This window comes from Strix aluco, chromosome 5, assembly GCF_031877795.1.
Source record: "Strix aluco isolate bStrAlu1 chromosome 5, bStrAlu1.hap1, whole genome shotgun sequence".
In the NCBI taxonomy this organism is placed as follows: Eukaryota; Metazoa; Chordata; class Aves; order Strigiformes; family Strigidae; genus Strix; species Strix aluco.
In genome coordinates, this window is record NC_133935.1 from 86550802 (window position 1) to 86577160 (window position 26359).

Consider the following 26359-nt stretch of genomic DNA (forward strand, 5'->3'; position numbering starts at 1 on the left):
ATACCATAGAAGCCAGGCAAGCTCCAACAGCTCCAAGTGAAGTTAAAATAAATGAGAAGGTGGAAGATGAAAAGAGAGAGGCCAAGTTACACACTCAGGATATGGGTTGGGAAGGTTTTTTTGTCTTCTGATGAGAGCTAACAGCATCTCTGGAAATTGAATATTAATAGAATCAAAACAAATATCAACAGTATCTGCTTCATGTGGGGGTTTTTGGCCTATCTGCCTTCAAACTCTACACAGTAATGTGAGTGAGATTTTCCTACGGTCTTATACTATAATACTGTTACTTTCCTATGCTTGCACTTATTATTATTAAATTTAACAAGAACTCCACTACCTTATTCCATATCCACTGCTTCCTCATGGTGACCTGTTCCTCCTTAATGCTGGCCACACATGTATATAAATTAGCACTTCATTCATTATAAATATTACTGAAGACACAAAAGTGATAGTGATTCCAAAATTGATCCCTAAGCAGCAAATACGCTTTTCCTACAATGTTAACTCCTCCTTCCAATACATCCCATTACATGCTTGTCTTTGGTCAGTCCCAAATTGTCTTATAATTCTTAGATTAGTTTCAGACATGTCCAGTAGCAATAACAAGGAGGGGAAGGTATCAAGTGCTTTGCTTTTAGTCTTTCTTTAGGCTGAAGTCTGTTATCCAACCCATGAAAACACTGAACTTAATACAAATTATTTTGGTTAAGACTATGTTCCACCTTGTCCCACTTAACCATTTCTTTCCACTCTCTCAATTCCCCCTACTTCAAATGCTGTATTTCTCAAATCACCAATGAGTCCAATAACATTGAGTTGAACGTATTCATTTCCCTTTTCCACCTGCCTTCCAGCCTCAGCATAACATCTGTCAATTGAAAAATCTTTGCTAATAGCCATGTTATTTTATGTGCCAGTCCTTCAACAAAAGATCAAAGACACTAATATAAAACTTGTAATTACATAGAGCTCTTCAATTTATCAACAGTACTTACACAGACAGCTTGTTAATACACATTGTAGTATGGACACTGACTCTTGTCAGTCTGATGGCTGCTCATACCCTACAGAAGATGGTGGAGTTGATTTTATTAAGATACTTGGGTTCTGGGGTTTGGTTTTTGTTTGGGTTTTTTATTTTTTGGAGGGGGGTGGTGGTGGGTGTTGAGAGGAGGGAGGGTGAGTAGGAGGAAGGGAAGGTTGTTTGAGGGGATTTTGTAATTATAATTCATAAAGCCACTTTTTAAAAATATGGGCATATAGATCACTATTATATCAAGACAGAATAGATGAACAAATTTCTATCTTTATGCCAGAGGCATGCAGAGAACCTAAGTCAGAACAGTAAAACTGTTTTACAGAATCTGTATATGTATTTAGCTAAGACTTTTCCTGATATCCACATAATGCCACTTGAAATTACTTTCAAACTTACTATCACTCCTCTTAGGATCTGCAAAGGCAGTCATAAAATTACAACATTAATTATCTGTTAAAATGAAGAGATAGATACAGAATTTTGTATTATTACTATTATTTTTAAGTGTTTCTCTGCCATGTCTACTCATTTGCTACTTTTCAAAATGAAAGAGCTCTGGGGTTTGAAAGCAGAGGTTTAAAATTGCCAGGGGGAAATAGTTTCCCTCCTCCTTACTTGAATATAACACTATGAAGCAGTATTTATTTTTGCTGATGCTCTTTCCAAATAAACTCACTGGCTTCAAGTCATTTTGCCGTCTCTCCTAGAAATAAACTTATCAAGATGACGCTTGGTATACAAGTTGTCAGTTGAGATGCCAAGTTTTAAAATCGAAGTGAAAAATAATCCTTTGAAAATTGGGGTTTATAAAGGTAGGAGTGAATTATAGCACTGCTTTCTCCAATTTCCACTTCCTGTCACCAAGATTCATCTCCGTATATACTGAGAACTAGACATAATGGTATTAATGGAGAGTCAGACCAGTAACAGAAGTCTTGGAGAGTAACTCTACCATTGCCAAATACTGTTTTTTCTTCCCAGAAACCAATAAGGAAAGTAAAGATAGCTTGATATATCCAAATCCTCAGCCTCATAAGCAGCGTGGCTGCAAACATTTTTATGCTTCCTTGGCATTTCACAAGTAAGATCGTGCGCTAACCTTTCATGGTTTTAAAAAGGGTACCATGCAACTCCATTCAGAAGGTGACTTACGCTCCCATCACAGAATTATGTTTTCAACAAATGGCTGTCCAAAGAGGCATCAGTTAGAACACTCACCTTATCACAGTACTTGTTTTATAGCTAAGTCTCTGCTTAAACCCAAAATGTCTTCACACTTAATCGTGGCTTCTTTCCTTGCCTGCAGAGGGACAGTCTTGACCCAGCCTGACCCTCCTCATTCCCTCTTTTCCTGTGACAGAGCAGTGTTATCCCATAATCCTCCAGACTTCAGTAATATTATAGCTGTTGAAGAATAAATTCACTTCTAAATCTTTTGCTGTGGGATCAGATAAAGCTGTGAGAGGAAGAAAAATGGTTGAGACGGCATGACTAGGAAGGGGAAACAGGAGGAACTCAACCTGTGGAAGCGATCCCAAAACTTGCTGCTGTCTCTGTGCATGCTCCCCACCCCTGAGGCTGATGTGGCCTTCTGGACACTCAAAGGAAATGAGTTTTTTTATATTTTCATATAATAACAGCCCTCATCACTGCCTGGGATTATCTGATTTTACACTCCAGAAAAGTCTTCTCTGCAATCTTATCCAATTGCTGTTTTAAGTCCTCTCCCTACCAACTATACATCCTCAGATATGGAAGGCGAGAGTCATGCACACATACATGTCACATTCAGAGATGGGAGGCCCTTATCAGATGTCACATTAGCCTTTCTTTCCACTTTATATGCAATTTATGACTTATCTTCCAAAGTGCTGTTTATCACTATAAAATATCTAAGTTTTGCTCTCTCAAATCAATAGCCAGGTTTTTTTTTCTGATACGCTGAATGTCATACTACAAAAAGGTTAAGCTTCTCAGCATTAGTGGAAGACAAGTCATACTGTATAAAGGTGTACAAACAAAGGTAGAATCATTATCCATAGGCTGCTGTCATGGTTTAACCCCAGCCAGCAGCTAAGCACCACGCAGCCACTCGCTCATTCCTTCTCCCTCCCAGTGGGACGGGGAGGAGAATCGGAAAAAAAAAAATGAAAATTAAAGCTCGTGGGTTGAGATAAGAACAGTTTAATAACTAAGACAAAATATGAGAAAAAGAGTAACAATAATAAAATATAAACATAGTAATAGTAGTGAAAAGGAATATAACAAAAAAAAAAAAGAGAGAAATAAAACCCAAGAGAAGACAAGCGAAGCACAATGCTCAGGACCCGCTGATCGATGCCTGAGCAGCGATCCGCCTCTGCCCAACTCTCCCCAGTTTTTTTTCCCCTGAGTATGTCATCCTAAGGTATGGACTAGCCCTTTGGCTAGTTCAGGTCAGCTGTCCTGGCCATGCTCCTCCCAGTTTCTTGTGCACTCGCTGGCTAGCAAAGCATGGGAAACTGAAAAATCCTTAACTTACACTAAGCACTACTTAGCAGCAACTAAAACATCAGTGTGTTATCAACATTATTCTCACACTAAATCCAAAACACAGCCCTGTACCAGCTACTAGGAAGATAAATAACTCTATCCCAGCCAAAACCAGGGCAGCTACATAAATGTGGCGGTACTGACAACAGAGCTTTACTTCAAAAGTATACGTTCTCACTCCAGAGCATGTAACTTTTTTTTCCACCCAGGAATGACAACAGTAATGAAGAAATTTCCCTTTAAAATTGTATTTTTAAACATTCACTGAATCGCTCTCTGCAATACTTACTTCATGGAAACCTTGTCAGAAAAAGCATGACCAGAGGAGGCAAGCTTTGGGGCAAGTCTCTTGTACCAATTCTTGCATTCCTAAATGTGGTTATCAACTGGGTAATATTTAGCTGATTTTTAAAAACAATATGGTCACTCATGCCAGAAGATATTAAACTCTTATTCTTGACCTATCAGAATTCAGAACAAGTATAAACACTTTTTCTGCTTCAAAGTATTTCCAGCTTTCTATCCTACTGTCAGCAGTAGAGAAGATGCAATTTTCCTCACTGTTTTCACACATAATCTAAACATTATCAAGAGGTCCCTGTTGGCAGAAGACTAGATTACAACTATTTTCAAACAAAGTAGCTTTTTGTCCCCCATGAGAAGAATACTGCAAGAAAAAGCCAGTCTCCCAATTCAACATAGCTAATTACCTCAGAAAATATAACAATTTAGGAAGAAAATAAATCTACTTCAAAAAAGTTTTCACCACATTTAATGCACTACCCATATGAACTGGAAACACATTAACATGCTCTTCATAAATTTACATCAGTAAAACACAGAATGAATTTTGTAAATAAATCATTTTTTTTTTCCTTCTGTTCTCTAGACCTATGCCAGTAAACTAGAATAAACATGTCATTAAAAAAGAAATCAATAGTAAGCTTTAAAATATACAGTAGCACAAAAAGGTCAAGCCCCAGTATTGATTTTAATATAGCATTTTTGGTGTGTAGTTTCCCAAAGGGTTCTTCTCTAATATTGTTCTTCGTTCTTCTTTCACTTTACATTTTCACCGGTGAATTTGTTGTTCTCTTCTGCAAAATCTGTCTACTCCAAGAAGTTTACTAAGAGCTTGTCATATATGCAATGTGATGCCAAGACTTGACAAAACAAGGTCAGGGGGAAGCACTCAAATGCATCAGAGTATCAATTAAACCGTAAAGTGAACTGCAGTTACATAGGGACCCTCCCCCAAATACAACAACAACAAAAAAAAATAAATAAAGAAGCTAACGGCTACGGTCTAATGAGCTACCACTACGAGCCACCTTTGTGCACTAGTGTGTACATATTTTTAAAAGGAGATTCAGAGTTTAGAAAGATTTTCTTCAAACAGATGAGGATGAGATGAGAAATACAGAGGTTGCAATAAGTTATCCAGCTAATGACAGATAAAATACCACACCATATGGAGCCCAGCTAGCCAAGTAGAACAGACTCCAGCAATTCATTACCAGGGAATGTTTGAAAATTTATCATCTGTATTACTCAAGAAAAGCATTTTTCATATGGCTTTCAAGATAAAACTTACCAAAGTTGTCATAGGAGACTAGATGGGGAAAACACAGCAAAACCTAAAAGTTATCAAAAGCCATCATAGAATCACAGGATGGTTTGGGTTGGAAGGGAACTTAAAGACCATCTAGGCTCAATCCCCCTGCCACAGGCAGGGACACCTTCTACTAGCCCAGGTTGCCCAAAGCCCCGTCCAACCTGGCCTTGAACCCTTCCAGGGAGGAGGCAGCCACAGCTTCTCTGGGCAACCTGTCCCAGTGTCTCACCACCTTCACAGAAATTCTAAGGAAGAAGTTCTTCCTTATATCCAATCTAAACCTACGCTCTTTCAGTTTAAAACTGTTGCCCCTGTCTCTACAGGCTGTGGTAAAAAGTCTCAGTGTTTCTTATAAGCCCCCATTATATACTGAAAGGCCGCTCTAAGGTCTCCTCGGAGCCTTCTCTTCTCCAGGTTGAACCACCCCAACTCTCTCAGCCTGTCCTCATAAGTGAGGTGTTCCAGCCCTCCGACAATTTTTGTGGCCCTCCTCTGGACCTGCTCTAACAGGTCCATGTCTTTCTTGTTCTGCTAATTGGCTTTTTGGTGGCCATACCAGAAAATAAGCAGAAGCCAATACAGGGAAGTGATAACGGGCATCCCAATAGGCAACCACTAGAAGGCTCAGAAAGCTGGACAAGGACTGAATAAAACTACACGAGAAAGTGCAGGCTTGTACTTATAGTACAAGATAGTTAAGAGACACTAAAACACTCCTGAAGCTGCAGGCAGTAGTTCTCTCCTGAAGCTGCTGGTTACAATCATTCATCTCCAGCTACCCACCATTTCCCACCCACTGACATTTACCACCCTTTCAATTCCCTTCACAATGGGAATGTGTCCCATTCAGCTTCAGATGAAGTCACCTGGAGAAGTTCAAGTGTGTTCCTCAAATCAGGTTAACCCATGTCCATGATCTTAATTAAAACAGAAGTCATCTTGAAGAGTTGGGTCTTTCTAAACAGACATTTAAAAAAAGATTTAAGATACGCTATGTAACTTCTACATACGTCAGACACTTTTTAGTAAGATTTTGAGCAACAGTTGCACAATGCTCAGTACTAGTCCTGATAATTTTTTACCTCTGTCATGACTTAAACAATTTTAGAGCAAACGTATCAACAGAGTTACTGAAGGGCCACCAAACCAAACCAAAGACTACTTTTAAGCCTTTCCCTGCCTTAAAACTCCTACTTACAGTAGTACTTTTCCTCTAAGAAACAAACGCTGGAATCACAGGAGATACGATATAGGAGAATCCAAGTGCAACTAAGCACAGGGAAAAAAATCACCTGGGTCTCTTGGGACAGTCAAACATCAGCAAACCGCACAGGGACGTATATGTGACATACTAACAAAATTACATGCACATGTATATTGAAGACTGGAACAAAATAAACTTTCTGCAATATTGAAGGGACTGTCATCCACAGCATTTTGAAAAACCACCTCATTCTACATATAATTACTATTTGCCATGTGCCAAATTATATAAGAAAGTGAAAGCTAGGAAACACTTGCCAAGCAAAAGAGACTGAAAACTCACAAATGTAATTAGCCTAAGCTAAATGATTAGCAAAATAAATAAGACTGAAATTTCCCTGATTTTCAAGGGGAAAAAAAAAGGTAAGTAATCATTCATGAACGTTCAATTTCTATGGGAAATCACATCCTTCATTTCCTCCTTAAGTATTATTTTGTATATATTTTAGTGGAGGAATCCAGCAGTCTGATGAGGTTGACAGTAGCTAAAATTTTATCATTATGCTGATGATAGAAGTTGTTGTGCACTTTTCCTTTTTCAAAATATCTTTTCTTCTGTGGATGCCTTTCATAATGCAAATTCTTTAGAAACACAAAGATTTATCAAGCAACATCAGTACAGTATTGTGGACTCTAACAAAGTTAGTGTATGTAGTAGACAAAGCTCCATTCCATTTAGAAATTAAAGATGGGAGGAGAGGGACAATCACCTAATTTCCCCATGCCTGTTCTCCAGAGATAACACCTTAAAAAATTTTTACTCATTAACTTCCTGGGAAATTAGGAAAGATGCTAAATATTTGCTGAATAAGCAGAGGAAAGGCAAAAGTGAAGTTATTACCACGTATTTAGATTCAGACACCCAGTACAACAGTTCCAGTACCATGTTCTGGGAGTAAGAGGCAAACTAGAGCAAGTCAGACATTGAGACACCACAGTTAAAACTGGAAAAATCTCATAAATGATAAAAGTTTATTTCTTGGCAATAAACCCCTTTAGCCTCATACCACTTCTCTTTATTCCAAAAGTGCATTTTGTGATCCCCAGCGCTAGTTTACTGCTGTCGTATTGTCCCAGAACATACCTCCTGGTCCACTGAGTTGTGCAGATTTCTCTGCACACCTCGATGGAGCAGATACATCTTGCTGACCAGAAGCAACTTCTCGTTGCTGAAGTTCATGAGCCATGGCACCATCTGGTACGGTGCGGGCCACCTCTGTGCCACTGGAAGAAATGCTTCCAGTTACTTCAACAGGAACAGCTATTTCAGACTCTCCCACCACCAACATCCACTAAATTATTAAAATAAAAGAGTTCAACACTGTGACAAGACGCAGGATAATGATCTACATTTGTAAGACTATACCTCAGGAGGAAATCCAAACAGCTAAAGGATTCAGAAGTTTCATTGCCATATTTTGTATCATTTCATGTCACGTCAAATAACCAGTTTCACAAACTCTGCATGTCTTTCTATTATGACACTGCAAAATAAGTTAAGAACTTTGTGAAAAAAGAAACTACGTCAACAATTGTAATTTATTACCTGTCACTACCATCAAACTCAAGGTTTTGTGCTATTGTCTCATTTTTAGAAGTCTTTTCTTCCAGAGTTGTGGAACAGCAGTTCTGGCACGTAATTCACTGGGGGCAAAAGTCTGCTTCTTCAGTGGGTCTGAAGGGACCAAAGACAGTAACGAAAATCACACCCAGAAAGCCTTTCAAAGATGCTGAAAGTAATGATATGTGTGAGCTTTGTACCTTAATGGTTCAAGAAACTTACACTCCATTTTTAGTAAATACAAAACCTTATAATGAGTGGAGTCTCTCTGTAACACTACAAGAATAAAGAATATTTTGGGGAGGTACTGGTAGGTACAGACATGAAACAGAGAACAGACTACAGGAATACTAAAGCTATATTTTCTCTAGGAGGAAAGGGCACATTACTCTTTCCTCTTACTTCTGTTCAGAAAATAAAGCAGCTCTCTAGTATTACCAACTGTAACAATAATAGTATTATTGCTGTAATTGCTATTATACTGACAGTCTTACACCCTGTACATTACCTCGAGTATTACCATGAGACTGTAGCTCTGACACATTAACTGGTCATATCTACTGATGCAGTCACTGCAAATTCTGTTGCAATCAAGTAATAACCAACTTAACTTTTCTAAATGAAAATATTTTTAAGATGAAACATTTCAAATGTTCAAAAACTGAAGTGAGAAACAACAGCTGGGCTGAGTAAAAGAAGGAATGAAGTAGAATCACCTTTAGCTCTTCAGTGGGGTTTGTGGTCATGATTTTATTAAGAAAACACAAGACGGAGTTAACACGTTCTTCTTTTCCACAACTGATTGGAGAGTATAACAATACCTACACCAGTCAGATTAAAGGTCCAACGTACTCGTATAACCCGTGTCCATCACTAGCCAGCAGATACATGAGAAAATGTAAGACACAAGACAAGTAGATATCCTTCCTTCATGTACAGCTCGGCTCATTCCTGAGAGAATAAACATTGCTTCCTCCTAAGAGGATGGAAAGGAAGAAGAGGACTTCTATCCACAGTGACTGCATTCATCCAGTCCATCCAAATAAGTAGGTATATTCCCAGTGGACAACCAGTCAAAAGGCAGCTTTATTAAAGCACTTCCAGGACTGTTTGTCCATTAGCTGGACAGCAAAAACAGAAAGTGAGATGAGGCGGTGTCCTGACCTGGGACAGTCAAACATGGGGGAATTCAGCCATTGGTGAAGTTCAGATTTCCATCAACGGACTAGAAGCCACACATATTCTCACGATGGTAGCTATCAACCTTTGGATGAACCTACAAGGTTTCCACAACCTCTATATGGACTTTCAAATTCTGGGGGATGAAAACCCTGTAAAGGTTCATCATTATTTGTGGGGAGATTTAAGTTCCCAAGGAGCCGCCTGGTTTTCATCCTACTCTCATATAGCCAGAAGTTTAGGCAAGATTCATATTCTCAGGAAAGAAACATATAGGTTTGTAATATTCAATCACACACACACACCAAAAAAAAAAAAAAAAACAGATGAACATATGTGAAGAAGAATACTGAAAAGATGAGAGACGAGCGGGCATACCATTTTGGACCCATGTTCTAAGGCTGAGTCTAAATCACTACTTTATCTATAACTATTCAAAGTCCCGTTAAACAAGAGCTGTGTAATCTGTGTATTGTGAGTGCACTGACAGCATTAAAATACAATTTGAAGAGTCAGCCTTTAGCTTTAAGCCCAGAAATAAGCACAGATCTTCACTTTATATAGTAAGAGTTGTCCATCTGTACTGTGTATGTATGTGTGCATAATTATATAGCAAGTTAAAATTAAAATCTCCTTCACAGTCTGAAATGAGTAAAATACTCTCACAATCTGATCAAAATGTGGTCATACACTGCACACAGAAACAGTACTGAAATTAGCTATTACACAGTTGGAATCAGACACAACAGTTGCAAGTTTCAGATATTTATACGTTTAAATGTTGTTTCACTTCAAGATTGGAAAAAAACAATGTTTTTGAGAAAGGAATGAAAATGTACACATGCAAAATACACCATCTATGGTAAAAAAAAAATCTCCTAAAGTGAATGCAGAAATAGAAGAACTTTAATTTCGTGTCGCATACCATCAGCATGTGTTTTAAAAGACTGTCAACAAAGAGAAGTAGTGGGTTATCAAAGTAAATGGTTAATAGATCAGAAGTGCAAGGTCAAGTAGTTTTTAATACCAGGTTACCAGTTAAATTCACTAATGGCGGGCTTATGCCCCTACCATACCTCTCCAAAAAAAAAAAAAAAAAAAAAAAAAAAAAAAAAAGGAGCGTAGACTTGTTTTTCCTAGATAAAAGTTGAAAATGTTATGTTGAGGGGGTCAGTCCTCATTACACTCATTTCTCTCTCAAAGAGCCTGACAGTGGCACTGAGAGAGCCGGTGATCACCGCTCTGCCTGCGGCTATTCAGAGACGTGAGGCACCATCACGCTTCAGTCCAATTGGCCTTGGACACTGCCAGTGCATTTGTACACTGCATCCCTCCATATACATTATGAAACCTGCATTACACTGTATTTTTTCCTGTGCAGTTATTGACATATGGATACTATAAAATGTTCTCTGTTAACAGTTTCCTTCCGTTAGACCTTTTAAGCATAGTATAGCTGGGAATTTGGGTTTTGTTCTGTTTTCCAACACTGCATCAATGTGTTTGAACGTTTATTACAAATAACTACAGCTAAGAGTAATCTTTTCCTTTTCATGTTTATATTACCTAGAACACTGTGTACTAGACAGATATGCAAGACAAAAATATCTAAACAACACCCATCTAGCTCTTAAGTACATGCTTGCTTGAAAATTGAAGTCCAGTAATGATGAAAAATTATACCAATTCTATAAGTGCAGGAGTGTCCAGAAGACTGGCGCAGGAGCTTGTACAGAAAACTGCATTTTTTCCACCTGAAAGTATGGATTCTGACTTGAAAAAGAACATTGCGCAAACATTTCTCGTACCCCTGCACTGTGGAGAGATTGCCTTCTCAACTAGAATAAAACAAGGGGGGTAGGTGTGCTGAACCTGAACAGCATAAATCTACTGTTGAAGCGATCAACAGAGCAATGTTCACTTCATTCGCAGAAGAACGTGATCCAGAGGAGAAAAGCTCCACATCTGCTATAGCACTTCTTCAAGGTTTTTAAAACACAGCCCTCAACCAGAATTCAGCCCATAAAGACCTTAAGTAATAGCTAAGTAAGCATCTGCATCTTTTAAAGTTTTCATCCAACATGAAAAGAGCCTCTACACTCTAGTTAAAATACATTTTATAATTGTACATATAATTGTAAAAAGTATAATAAAAAATCCTTATTGCTAAACAAAAATCAAAACTAGAAGAGGATTAAAGCTGCTAACAAGACTTGATATTTGTAATGTTATTTTTTTATTTTTATTTGATAGTTTACATTTCAAAAGCACAGATTCTTCAACCTAATTTTAAGACAACAAAAAGATTTTACAGGATCCTTTTAATATGTAACATCTTCCCCACTAATCCTTAGTCAAATAAAGGGAAGACTGCCAGCATTATTCCTGACAAAATATGAAATCAGGTATATGACAAACCAATCTGCTCCCTACCCTTCACAGACCAGTGCACAACCCATGAAAACTGAATTATGGAATACTTAACGGAAGTTACTGAAAAGTGTCAAATGACAAAAATACTGAAGTTACAAAACAAACATTTCCATATTGTAATCACATTTAGCTGAACTCGAGCAGTCAACATTAAGCTCAAATGTAATGCAAGTTTTCCTGTCAAAGCCCAGCTCAAAAGAGGAGAGACTTCACTGTAACATATTGATTTCCTTTATTGCTGATTCCAAAAAAAAGCCTGTTTTTTTTTTCTGGGACATTTATATAGTCCTACCTAATTATATACTCCATCAACCTAACTCAATTAAATAATAATATAATGATGTGTGGGCAACAATTGATATATATGCAGACAGTTTAAGTAGTACTAATTACATTCTAATTTTTTTAATCCATCATAATGAGCCTTTCTTCCCATTCTCAGAAAGAAGGACAATGTGTAGGTTAATATTTATATTCAGTGTGTCATATTATCTATTTAAGAAAATCACTGAAAGGAAGTATGAATCAACACACAAGTCCACCAAGTTCACCATACAGTCAAATTCTATTTCAACTTCAAACAGGATTTTTTTAATTGCTAATAATCCCACAGTACCATGTTAAACACTGCAAAGTATATTTTTAGAATGCTGCATCCAAAGTCTGCTGCTGCATTCTGTATGACTCTACCCAGTCCTTCACAGTAACTACAATCTCTAAAAAAAACATGCATAAGAAAGTACTTTCAATATACAAAAAGGGTATCAAAAGGGTTTTCTACTAGTAAACTGTTTTAATACAGTATTTTGTATCTTCAAAGCACTACTGCAGCTCACAGAAATATCTAGAATTCACAGAACAACAAGAATTACCATTTCTACTGCTGTTAAAATTTACCTTTTGATCAAACAGAGGGGTTATAAGTAATCCACCTCTGGATTGCTCTCAAGCTATTTCTATCTCTACACCACAAAGTGAGTATTTGGACTCAAGAGAAATCAACAAAGACCGAGCTTAAAAGCCTGCAAAAAAGAGTCAGGCTCAGGAGGTCAAAAGGGATTTAGATCAACATTTTATATCAGCTCTTACAAGGAAATTTCAATTAATTTGTTGTTTTAACATGTATTTAATATCAAAACTTGCTATATCACCCAAAGATCTTACTTACCATTTTGTCTTGGGGTACAAAATTCAGCTCTTATAGTAAGTAGATAAATAACAGTAACAAAAGCATTAAGTATGTTTGTTTTCAATATTGTTATTACAAACCAACCTTCTCTTCTGAGCTTCAGAGTCTCTCCTGGCTCGTTCTAATGCCAGTTCCTCAGCTATTCTTTTCTTTAGTTCTTCATCATTAGCTACAATTAAAAGAAAATTGAATGAAACCTTAACAGAACACAATATATTCCTAATTACAGAAACAACTGCATAACACAGTGCTCTATTTTATTTATTTTTTTTTTTCTATAAAGCAGTTGGAGTGCTTTCTTGTCGTTTAACCACCTTTCAATTTTAGCATACAACACTACAGAGCCTTTAAAAATTACTCTTATTAAACAACTTACCAATTAGTGGAATCTTTTGATAATTAAAAAACATGCAGTTTATGTTACATTAAATACATTTTTCTTAAGAAATATGCCTTTATAAAGTAAAAACCTAAATAGTAAAGTCATAAAATGCTGCTTTCTGTTCATACAGAAGCAAGGGAAACATCTTCCCGTGTATCAAATCAAGTTTTTTCAGATGCATGTTTTACCCAACAAAGCATTTACGACATCCTAAATATCCATACATCCACTTTCTTTTGTTAGAAAAATACTTTGCCTCAAATTCTCTCAATTTTGTTTAAAGAAGCAGACATGGAAAGAATATTTTCTTCACTTAGATGATGTCCAATGAAGTAGTAGAAAATCTGGTTAAGAGTTGAAAAAGCAAGGAAGCAACTTCAATTGTATGAATAAACTCTCCTGAAAGACATCTATAAGACTACCAATATCCATTTAATAAGGTTTTGAAACACAAAACAAGTCTATTCCCAACTCTCTTTGATATTGAAGGGCTCAGTCATACAAGTTACTACACTGATACCATTCAACATTAACTATCTCCACATACTTCTGAAAAATCTGACCCAAGGAGGTAAGTAGTTCATCGTAACTTCCTTTAATAGAAGTTGTGCCAATAAAACAGGTTTCAGTAGACTCCCAGAAGAAACCATATTAAAAAGGTTGTTTCACCCTAAAAAACACTCAAGAAAAACAATCCAAATTTGGAAACTGTTTTGTACGTTCTAGCTTTATCTAACTTGACATATACATAGCAGGAATTAAACAAAAAATCCAAAGTAATGTTTTCCATTTGGGAAATGGGTAGCTTTTGGGAGCTTTTGGGAAATTTGGTAGCAATTTGGGAAAATGTAGTAGCTCGGTAACCAAAAGTTATACCAGATTCAGCTGTATAACCAAAAGTTATACCAGCTGTTAACTTTGCATAATGTTGATTTGTGTCAGTAAGAGGAAGTTTTCCTACAGGAGGAAAAGACAACTATAAAGTACAGCTGTAGAAAGAGATTAAAAATCAGATAATTATATCCAGGGCCATTCCAATATAAATATTAATCTAGACCTGCTTGTCTGGAATGAAGGTGTACCTGCACTAGTTGAGCTGTACCTCCGTAACTCCACAATACTCTATTGTTCCAGTCCACACATACAGATAATTCCCTTATTTATATGAAGCATCTGGCTCCGACTCCACTCTACAGAACCACAGAGCTAAAAGACATGTAATCTCACTCCAAAAAGCCTATCACTTAAGCATAATATACATGTTAAACGCAAGAAGGTGATACAACCCCCTCATCTGTCCTCAGAAGCAGTAACAAAACCAGTTGCTTAAGGAGCTAAAAACCAGAGAACTACATTTTCAGGCAACATAAGACATGAAGCAATTGCGAGGCAACAAGCAGTCTCCTTAGAGGTTGCATTTCTATTAAGTGTTTATGCACACAGACAGCAGTCAACAACTGGCAGCAGTCAGAAACCTGTGGAGATACTGGGGCAGAGGGGGGAAAGCCTCCTTTTTCCTAGCAGTAGGCCGTTACAGTATTTGTCCAGAAAGCGGAACATGTGGAATTTTGATCCTCCTAAAATTGTTCAGTTTGAGTCCACATATCATATATACACTCCAGTAAAGTGCTTTAAACACCAAGCTACCATCTAATTTCAGCAGATACACCCTCCTTTTTTTTTTTTTTTCCCTCCTCTCTTTTTTGACAAATAAAGCTAAAGTGACTCAGTGGGTGCCTAGTGATTATAAGAAAAAAACTAAGACAGCCTCCAATTTCAGTACCCCCTTTGTAGAACCAGTCATTTGTTTTACATTAGGCAGCAATCAGATTTTAAAAAATAGACACACACACAAAAAAAGAATCAGTAACAAAGAACCATGTATCTCGGTGACCTCATCTCCAGGAGTTGGCTTTATCTGCCAATATTATCCAACATCATTAGCCCACGTTCTCATTACCTTTATTAGAGTCCAATGTGCAATTCTTCTCATCCTAAAGTAGACTTTTAAAATAGTGAATTTTATGAATGAATGAAGCAGCTTCATCAACTATATGGGAGTCCTGGCCAACTAATTCAGTTATAAGCATCTTAAGTAATGCAGAATGAATCGATACCCATCCTGTCAGCTGCAGCAAATGCTTAGACGACAAAAACAGAATTGCGTTGGGGAAAAGCAGGGGGACACTTGTGAATGGCAATTGAGACCCCAGCCTAAAAATATATTAACATACATGAATACTCAGAGGTAAATATGAATCTTGTAACGGATTACTATCACAAACTCTGGATGAAAAAGCAAAACCCCATTTTATTGGGACTACCGACACTGCTCCGCTATTTTCTCCTCTGAGGCAACACAAGGATATCTCCGTTTGAGAAGACACTGAATTGTTACAGCACACCTGTACATTTCCAAACAAAGATCAGTTACTCAGAGCAAACTGTATCACCAGAAGAGAGAAAAGTTTAGCAAAGTATCAGGCAATCACAAGAATCCTGTTTCTGTACTGCAGCACACATTAATCTCCCCCACACCTCAGCAAGCATCACAAGCCAGAATGAAAGCAGTTAAGGTTCTGCATTTGTACACTTAGAAATGATTAAGCTGTCATAAAAGCAAAGAATTTATTTCACATCACAGCTACCTTATTCACAGAACAATCTGAAAACCCATGATCAACTGTTTCTTACTGCAGCTCTGCTCAACCCAGATACCTCAGTGTCTCGTGTCCTTTTAATGCTGGACCCGAGAACACACAAAACATTGCGTAAGTATATTGTTCACCAGCATCTACATCATAAAGTTCTTGTTCTGGTGTGCAAAACTCTAACAGACCATAGAACAGTTTTTTAAGTTGTAATGAGAAAAGATTCAGGCATTAGCCAATAAAGACATTTGACCTTAACAATCAATTAGGTTACCCATCGATCAGCCAAATACTAATAGGGAATAAAAGTGGAGCTATAGATCATTCAATAGAATTATTGCAAGATGTAATTGGGTAGTTCCCAAATGGGAACTTTATGATGTTTCAGTAAAAAATTGCAGTTCTACAAGTAGGAGGGATTTGTTTTAGGGGAAGAAGCATTTTAAGAAGAGAAAAAGTTAACTTATTAGAAAGAGGACCAGAGAAAAAAAAAAAAAAAAAAAAGGAACTGTTTCTAGATAAAAGCAGTAATATTTCTCTCTGATGGAAATTTCTGCTCAGACTGTAGGCATTAAAAACATTAAACTACTGAAGAATATGAGAAGCTGTTGGGTGCAAGACTGCTAAAATAAGCATGATCCAGAGACAATCATCATACAGCAGTTGCCAGAAATTATGTAGCCATTCCCACCATCACACCTGGCCGTTCTTCAGGACACTGAAATCAGTGTCAACTTCACAGTAAGTGCATCCCAGAGCAGACAAATTTGGAAGATTTTCAGGCAAGTACATTTACAAAGGTCACACTTGCATCCCAGTGCTTTCTTATGCTCCTCCAAGAGCATAAAATGAATGCAGCTCCACCATTTCCCAAGTCTGAATGTGCTAATGCACAGCTCACATCGCAAGACAATTTAGATAGATGGTCAGTAATGGGAACTGTACTCAAAAAGCCATAGTGCTACAGCCAGAAATAACTCTTCTCTGTCCTCTTAGCATGTGAAGGGTGGATGCTGATAGGTGTCTGATAAGCAGTATTCTCTTCAGGATAATGGAAATGGAGTACCACCAGCTGCATTACCAATGGGCTCATTACCATGCTCAGATCTAGCAGCAGGTTGCACAACCCTTCAAAGAGTGACCAGACTGCTCTACTTAACAACACGACAGACACAGAATACCACTACAGGCTAAAAACCACAGAGCCCTTGCCTGCATCTTAGCAGACCAAGCAGTGACTGTCAACAGACAAAGACATTTTGCCATTTTGATGGCCTCTGGTATGCAGTAACCTAACCTCCTTCTTTGTGCACTAACTCTTTTGGAGAATTTTGAAAGATATGGTCATTTATGTCCAGTACTACAGCACAAATGCATGACACATTTCTTCCCCTTTATGCACAGATTCTAACTTTAAAAAGAGCACAAATAAGTTAACCAATTAATATTATTTAAACCATTTAAACCATTTGCACTTACTGCAAGCACAGGCTAATAATACACACATTTGGTTCAGTTTACATCCCCTACACACACACACACAAAAAAAAAAAAAGAGTAAATAAATTCAGCTTCTTTCACATTTAAAACAAAGCTCTACGAGCATGGAAGAAAGAGGACAAAACAGCCAAAGATGAGATCTGAAGACACTATAAATTATGTTCATTACAGATGTACTGGCCAAAACCTGCAACCATGCCCAACGAACAGAAGAGAGGCAACTTGCAGAATAAAACTTACAGCACATTGACTCCAGTTTTCTACCAAGTCATTCCAGTTGATTTTATACCTTCAGACGGATGTGCAGAGTGAAAGGGTATTAAAGACTGTGAGAGTACCTCTCACCAAGGCAGGGGTTTTGTTTTCAAAAGACGAGCAGGCTGGCAGTTCTGGCGGCATAAGAGCATTCTCCTCATTGCCATGTTTCAACACTTTTCCATTCAGCCTCTTCCAGACAAGGAAGACACTCTGACATTCCTATCCATCCAATACTCTTTTGCAAACCTGAAGGAGTCTTATTCTGCCACCTTTTCAAAGGCCACAAAACCTACGAAAATGGTTTTGGCAGCCAATTGTAGAGATACAATACTGTTTTCTGTAATCCAGGTAAAGACTAACCTGACTGCTGTTAAAAAAAACCCCAAACAATTAAAACAAACAGAGTGTGCAAAGCCATTTGTTTAACCCTTATCACCAATACTCCACTTGTGCTTCAAAAACAAATTAATAAGTATACAACCTGATATGTTTCCCAGGGTCTAAAATACTTTGAATAATTACAGGGACAACTGGTGAGGGCAGAAGAGCTAAGTGTGCTGAAGAGCTTACGCACTTACCAACAGTTACTGAGGTTTCAGAAATATAATATGCACTTCATCTTGAACTTCAAAGGCCACCCACTAGCAGTACCAGACCAAAGCCAAGAGCTCCATACGATGACAACAATGCTTGAGAAGGAATCAGCAATTTTATCTCCTAGGTCTACTGTAGGTTGGTGCACCAGGGTATGTACAACTCAGCTACTCTCGTAATATTTTTCTCTAACTGCTCTGCCCTTGCTAGTCACAAGATCTAAATCGGTACCTTTTTCCTCTCACCCTTAAGCAGTTGCTTCACAGAAAAAGTGTTCAGCATTACACTAAGATTACAGCACAAAGGTGGCATCCAAAGCTGCAAACAACACACATTAGGTAAAGCAGACACCTGCAGCCTCAAAAAGGTTAGCCTGAGAAATCAGGAATACAATATGGACAAATTAATCAAATAGCCTCTAGCCTGCAGAGCTGGGAATCTGCCCATTAGTCCTGCATTTTCAAAAAAATCATTAATGGAAACAGCATTTATTATCAGGCACGTTAGCTAAATCCTCTTGAAAGGGCAGATGCATTAAGTTATTAATGAAGAGACACTTAGGTTTGATACAATCAAACATCTTTTAGAAAATACTTAGCTAAATAATATTCAGAGAATGATTTACCAAAAAAAAAAACCCAAAAAACCAAACCAATTCTACTTTTCCTTTTCATTCAGCTTTGCTATTAAAAAAAAAAAAACAATGTCCAGTGAACAGGACATCCTTCAGAGAGTAACTTCTCAAAGGCCACAACAGAATCATACAGAAGTCCTCCAGGCCATGTGATCATCTTCCTTAAAGAAATAAAAATTTGCTTTTACAAAAAATACCTCCAAGGATGGAAACAGCACAGTTCTTCTGGGCAACATGCTTCAATGCCTGACTGACCTGATGGCAAAAAAGCTTCTCCTTAAAGGTCAAAAGCACTCTTGTTTCCATGTATGCCTCGTGTTTATTGTCTTCCTGCCAGGCACCACCATGAATCACAGAATCAACTAGGTTGGAAAGGACCTTGAAGATCATCTAGTCCAACCTTTAACCTAGTATTGGCAGTTTCCAACTACACCAGATCCCTCAGCGCCATGTCAACCCTACTCTTAAACACCTCCAGGGATGGGGACTCCACCACCTCCCTGGGCAGCCCATTCCAACGCCTAACAACCCATTCTGTAAAGAAATACTTCCTAATATCCAGTCTAAACCTTCCCTGGTGCAACTTGAGGCCATTACCTCTTGTCTTATCACTCAACTGGTTCTGTCTTCTCAAGAACTTCCTTGCTGGAAGGGTTCTTCAAAGCCTAACAAGTCCAGGTCCCTTGACTTCTCCTCTCAAGTTCAGGCTGCCAGTCCTCTGTCCAAGGAGCTCTGCAATGCATTTGGGGCCACACTGGCTACTTCAGCTTTCAAATAAACTAGTCACAAGGAAGGACAAGTGAAATTTAAATTAAGTACATGGCTTGGGTGCAATCCAGACGACTAACACAGGGGTAAAGTACACAAAACCAGAATACGCAATCTTCAAATTAGTGCCTGAATGCATCCACAAGACAGCAAACAAGAAACTACATATGCGATTCGGTTCATCTTTTACATCGACACTCAGTACAGGCTGTTATGAAAGTGTAACTATAAAATGAGTGGTAAATTACTGTCATGGATTAGAAACAGCCTAAGACAAAACAGAGGACAGAAAGCACTAGCAACGAGAAAGTTAAACAGGGATTTTAAACTCTACACATGAATAGTCTAAAATCATTTTAATCAAGACTTTGTAAGACTAGAAGACTTTAAAAGGCCAAGCAAGCTGAGCAGCACAATGGTATACAAATTCAGTTTTGATAAATGAATAGTCACACACACTGGAAAGCGTAACACGATTTTATCTTACAGTTTGTTTGGTTTTTAAATCAATCATAATCACATGTCAGTCCCAAGTATCACACACACAAAAAAAAAAACTGTTTAATGGCCAGCTGGGCATGAGAGTAAAAAAGGTAGAAGGGGAAGAAAAGGTCCAACGTAAATGTAGAATATAGAAACAATATGAAAAATAGATGTAAGATGATGCACTTCCACACTTCCTTAACCACAGTGTTTTATCAGTCTTTCCACACAACAGTTAAAGCCAAGGATAAGCTTACTGAAATTTATTTCAGTTCCACCAAAATTTATGGGCTTAACACAATAATCACTTTGTAAAGTTCTCCAAACCATTTTGTCCAATAGTTTATGTTAACATTTTCTTTCTTTTAAGGCAAAGGGGAAACATTAGAAAATTTAGTCTTTGAAGCAAAGCATAGAATAAGTGAGAGGTTTAGGGATGGTTTGAGTTTTTTTGGGTCAGAAGCACTAACATACACTGGTTTCTCACAGATGTTGCACAATTCCCTGCCCCCTCACATTAAGTCAAGCCTATCTCTCTTGTCCCTGCCACACTGTCTTCCTTGAGCACCTCTCCAGTCCCAAACTTCAAACTTTCGGAATGGATTGCCCAGGGAGGTGGTAGAGTCCCCATCCCTGGAGGTGTTTAAGAGTAGGGTTGACATAGCACTGAGAGATATGGTGTAGATGGGAACTGGCAGTGTTAGGTCAATGGTTGGACTAGATGATCTTCAAGGTCCTTTCCAACCTAGTTGATTCTGTGATTCAACTCTTTCTCCTGTCTCCTAGCTTGGCTTGACAATACACAGCACAGGCTGTCGTTGCTTTTGAAGAACATGTGCCAATCTGCCAGCCATAGCATACGCGTGGAGTGGTAAACCTTTGCCAAAACAGCCCAGGCAGCTGAAGACCTTCTACCCATAAAGGCATTTGTCTTACTGTCTCTTTTCTATGCAGCACTTGATTTATCAAAACCTGTAAATCATCAGGGCCTTGAGTCTTCCAGCCCTGCCTTCGTTAGATTTGGCTGAAATCAATTAATAAATCAGAAGTTATCAGAAAGCAACTGACGAACGCATGGCACTGCCACACAACCCTTCCTTTGGGAAAGCACATAGAAATAATGGAAAGAAAACCTGCAATGGCTCAACACAGAGAAGAGACATGTTACAGAATATAATAACGTAAAAAAGGCAGCTCTGGGCTCCTATTCATTCTTCCATCACACATCGTTAAAAAGGCTCACAACAAAACTGATATGGCAGCATTTAAAAAATTTTTATTTTTGCAATATTTGAAATGCACAGTGGGTAATATATTGTCAAGTCTTTTTGCTGAAGTGAAAAACACGTAAAATCAAGGCGGGAAGGGGGGGAAGACTAAAGAACACAAACAGGCTACGTAGTATATAAAGTGGAGTTGGAGAACACAGCTTCAAGGTATGTGCCAACCACTGCCAGAAACAAGACACCTTCTTTTTTGCTGGAAAAACTAGTTCACAATTACTCACTGCAGAATTTCTTGCATTCACCTCTGCAGCATTTGGTATTGACAACAAAGCATCAGGGCATTCAACCCATCATCGATCTGATCCAACAAGGCAGTTCTGATGTCCCTGGGCACATTAAGTACAAACATTAACCAGCTCACTTGGGACAACGTACCTAAGGGCTGTCTTCAAACCCATCATCTCTCTCGGTAGCTGACAGGGCAGCCGCAGCTTTGGAGACATTAAAGTTAATGAAGATGTCACAAGGAAAATTCCTAAGTGCGCATTAACAGTCATAAATATTGAATCACAAAGCATACGTCAGCAACCTGGTACCTTCACAACATCAAGCTGTGAGCTTATAAACACATTATGGATCTTCAACAATTAGAACACTTCTCCCACTCACGTTCCAACTTAAGATGCATAATATGCAAATATTACAATATGCAAACACTCAATTTATTCTTTCTGCTTAATAAACACTCCAGTTTGGTCCATGGCTAAACTCCATACATCACACAAAAACCATAAATATCGATAGTAGTCATTTAAGTTGAACGGAAGAGTGAAGACAAAATATCAAAGCTATCACTCTTAATTTAGAAGAAGAGGCCAACAATATAAATGACAAGTGCCCAAGTAGCATACAATAATTTCCACTAGACCAGGAGGGGAGAGGAAAAAAAAAGTGTATGTACTTTATTTCTTATTCAATTAAACAACAAGAAAATATTGTTACCTTTCCTGACATTCTCAAAGTTGTCTCAAGCAGCTAACCATGGAAACAAAATTTGTCTCACCCCTGAAATAGGTTATGTGAGGTCCAGGTTAAAGTGCACTGGCAAATCAATGCGAGACAGCCCATCTACACCTCCCCGTGCTGCGTGCTGTCTGGGCATGTGTAGAAGCTTAAGCTCATCAAAGCTGTCAATCAGGTAACTTATGAGCATAAAATTTGCTGGTAGATTTATGGACTTTAGTTTGCTTTGGATATCAGTAACACTGTCAAGAAACTCTTATCCTAGACTCCTAAAACCGTAAGTTTTTAAGAAAACCGTATAAATATTCATCGCACGCTAAAGAAAATAGTAAGACTTCTAGGTCTGAAATCAAACTGCATGATTAAAGCTGCAGCAAATATGTTTAGTGTGCTTAAATTAGGTGGTAAGTCAATGACACCATTAAAAATATACTCTTCCTTCTTTAATTATTATTTTTGAAAGAGCCTGGAGTTGCTAGTAGCAGCATACAGGAGGAAGCAAGGAAGTGGTGTAACTGTTAGCACATCAGTATTCCCGGCATACAACATTTTTTAAAAATTTATTGGTTGTCAAACACTGTTGTACCCAGTCCTTAACCCTATAACTAGTCCAAATTAGCCTTGTGCTCAACGGAAAAAAAAATAATGAACCACCCCTTCATTCCACCACCACTAAAGAAAAAACTCAAGAAATAAGTTATTTACTTTAAAGACCCAAGTATTTGTTTCTCCCCCTGTCTCTCCCAATAACAAAGGCATCGCTTAGAGACCCTCAGGAAGTTTACTGGTAAATGTACAAACCAACTATCCAAAACAACTATCTGTGTGTGCCAGAACAGTCGCTTTCATGAGTGACCTTCTTGCACATTTCCCAAATTTCTTTATTATGAGCCATGGATCAGGGGATGGTCAGCATTTAAATTGGACATTGGGTTTTTCAATTTAACTTTATTCTTCAGAATGCTATCCTTCAAGAATAATATTCTACTTTCAGACTCATACAAATTTAACTACCAATACATACAGCAACTCTTCTATTTAAATTCAGAATTACAGGCACTTCCTACAATCATGGATTCAGTACAAACATAAAGCACGCCTCCAAGGACAGAAATTTGTATTAACTGTTAAATATTGGTAATGTGCAGCAATACTTAAACAAGCTCATAGGATAATTAAATACAAAAACAATGCAATTAAGCGTGCATAATTTAAAAATATTAAATATTTTAGTTTCCAAAGGCGCTCTTGCATATATTACACTATCTATTTTACAATGTAAATGTGGATATCAATCAATTTATACTAATTCAAATTAGAAACAAGTTGGTACGTGATCTAGAAGTAACAAAGCAAAGTTAGTTCATATTATATTTGGAACATCCTCTTTTCAGTATCTCATTATTGTAACTTTAGCAGTAAATCCCAACAATGAATTTATGAGGAGGGGCTGGAAAAAAAAAAAACAACAAAAAAACAGGAGAACAGGATTACAAGGTTTTCCCCTGCGAGTCTTTGAATTGGGTTCTATCTGCCCGTGCTTAACAGCTATATTTAACAAGAATCACTCATTTCTAAGATGGCACCTAAATGAGAAAAGCAGAGAATTTTCATTACTCCCTAGTATGTCCAAGGTTACATTCTAATGAGCTAACAGAAAAATCAAGTAAACAGAAATGGATGTATACAATCCACAGAAAGGCAGAAAACTCAAAAATACAAAATCCTAAGGCTAAACTTAGATCTTTTAACCAATAAACAAAGGAGAAATGGAGCATAGAACAATAAAACGGTAGAATTCAAGAAGAAGGACTCGTGAGGAGAGCTCTGTGCAGGACAAGGCCATCCTTCTGCACCAGTCAGCCCTTCCGGCGACCGACGTTTAACAATAAAAGTGTGAGCTCTTCCACTACAAAATCCTTACACAATACTCAGTCTGGGGTTTCATATCGCCCAGGAAACACATCAACCTCTCCCCCGTTCATGTTAAACTCAGACTGTCAGCCCTGAACGGGGGCAGGGAGAGACGTCCTGGAGTTACGACAATCGCGGTGGCAAAATGGAAGTTCTCACCGCAAATTTAAAATCGTGTATTTGCATGATTCTTCCATCAGACTTCCTGATTATTCAGAAAAAAAGTTACAGAATTTTAATGCAGTATAGTGAATCCTCAAAAATCTGTCAAGAATTTTCTTCCAGAAACTTAGAATTCGTTATAAAAAATATGCACAGAAGAAACATCCTGTCCTAGAGACTGAAGTTACATATGACAGGTGACACATACAGGGAAGCACTGCATGAGAAGAAACATGAAATATGGGCAATATATCTCAAAACATGTGACAGCTAATAAAATAAGCCATTTACCATCACTAAGTGGATTGAGTTAAAGAAGCCAATTAACATAAAAACGTGCCTAACTTATTTTCTCTAGGAATTCCTGCTGTGCCAGCTACACGACTACACGAAGCTTTATTGTAACTTTTAAAGTTGTTCTCAATGCCCTTACAAGGTTGTGAATCATTTCACACAAACCTTCTTAATAACCCATCCTTCTCACCCACCTCCGTAATATAAGTGCATATATATGAAATAACTTATTTCAGCAGCTATTTAGCCATCAGTCATTTTGTGGTCCTGTTTATTTTAAATAATAATTTAAAAAATATCAAACAGAAGTATCACACACACCTTTATAAGACTATCACTGCGAGAACACCTTAGACTGAAAACAACTGTTGAGAGACTTGTTATTTCAGCTGTCTGTGTAGTAATTCCTACTACACATACCCTGTAAGGCTGTTCTTGCTGAATACAAAGGATAAAAGCATCAGGATTCTGTAATTCAACATTTCAAAAAATAATCATATTGTAAGCGATGACTGGAAGGATTTTATGATTCTGCTTTCAACAGGATTAAGCATGTAGTGTTCTTTCAGGACAATTTAAGTTGTCCAGTTTCTGATCTTTATGGTTCATAAGTTCATTGTAAAGTTATTTTATCTGACAGTATGGGGAAATTTACTGGTATCCCTTTTATTTTCTCAGACAAAATCATTTCTGAATTCTTTCACCACACGTATTTCCATGGACATCTTCTACCACCATAGATGACAGTGCAATAATCATGTATTTCTACACATAATTGCTATGTAAAAAGGTTTATAAACTAAAACATCTCTTTAGTTTTACATTTAGAAGTCTCCACTAATTGCAAAGAATTACTAACTGCTTATTGCACAGAGCAGCACTCCCAAATGGGACTCTCTGCACTGTCAAGGCTACATAAATAGCAAATTTTGATGTTCAGTTCATCTACTACCATCATCTTTAAAGAGGATTCTCCAGCTGTGATTGCACACTATCAGTGGCACTGAAAAGTCAATTTTACCCAATTACAGCTCTGGATTGCAGTCGTTTTGGACAGAAATAAGAAGATTCACAAAGCCACTCATCGCTCTGAATCAGAAAGCCCTCTCTTGAGGATATTTTCACATACTGTTCCATTGCTGGGAAAAGCTCAAAGTAGCTGAGGTTTTAGCTCAGTTCTTTTTTTTTTTTTTCTTTTTTACAAATAAATGTTTGTAAAATATAAATTTCTATTCACCTAAGTTTTCAACCTAAACTGAAATTTTGTGTTCCATTCATACTCAGGCCTTGGTAACTTGAAATGATCTTATCATGCCCTATGATACAGCCCATCCTTTCACAGCAAACCAATCTGAGCAATCAATCAGGAGAAAGCAAGAAAGGCAAATAAACATCAAGATAACCAAAGACTGGTATTTGCTGGAGGATGCAGCTTCATGATGATGATGCTTCATCAGCCTTCTGACATTCAACCCCTTCACTACTGCTTACACTATTTCCAAAGACAGCTGCATACTCACAAATGCCAAAGAAAATTCTCTCCCTGCTTTCTGAAATTAAAAACCAACAGTATCTTCCTTCCCATCAGCAAGTAAATTAATGATAACCTGGCTTCTTATGGATTTAGGTTCTATCCCTCTTATATACACAATA

At 37.7% G+C, this 26359-nt stretch overlaps 1 protein-coding gene across 2 annotated transcripts in view; it reads right to left on the reverse strand.

Moving 5' to 3' along the window:
* CHCHD3 (coiled-coil-helix-coiled-coil-helix domain containing 3) overlaps positions 1-26359 on the reverse strand; it is a 164812-nt gene that overhangs the window by 120959 nt on the left and 17494 nt on the right. For both annotated transcript variants that reach the window (XM_074828083.1, XM_074828082.1), the window contains exon 3: positions 12902-12986. In XM_074828083.1, coding sequence (XP_074684184.1) covers positions 12902-12986 — 85 coding nt within the window. The remainder of the gene's footprint in view (positions 1-12901; positions 12987-26359) is intronic.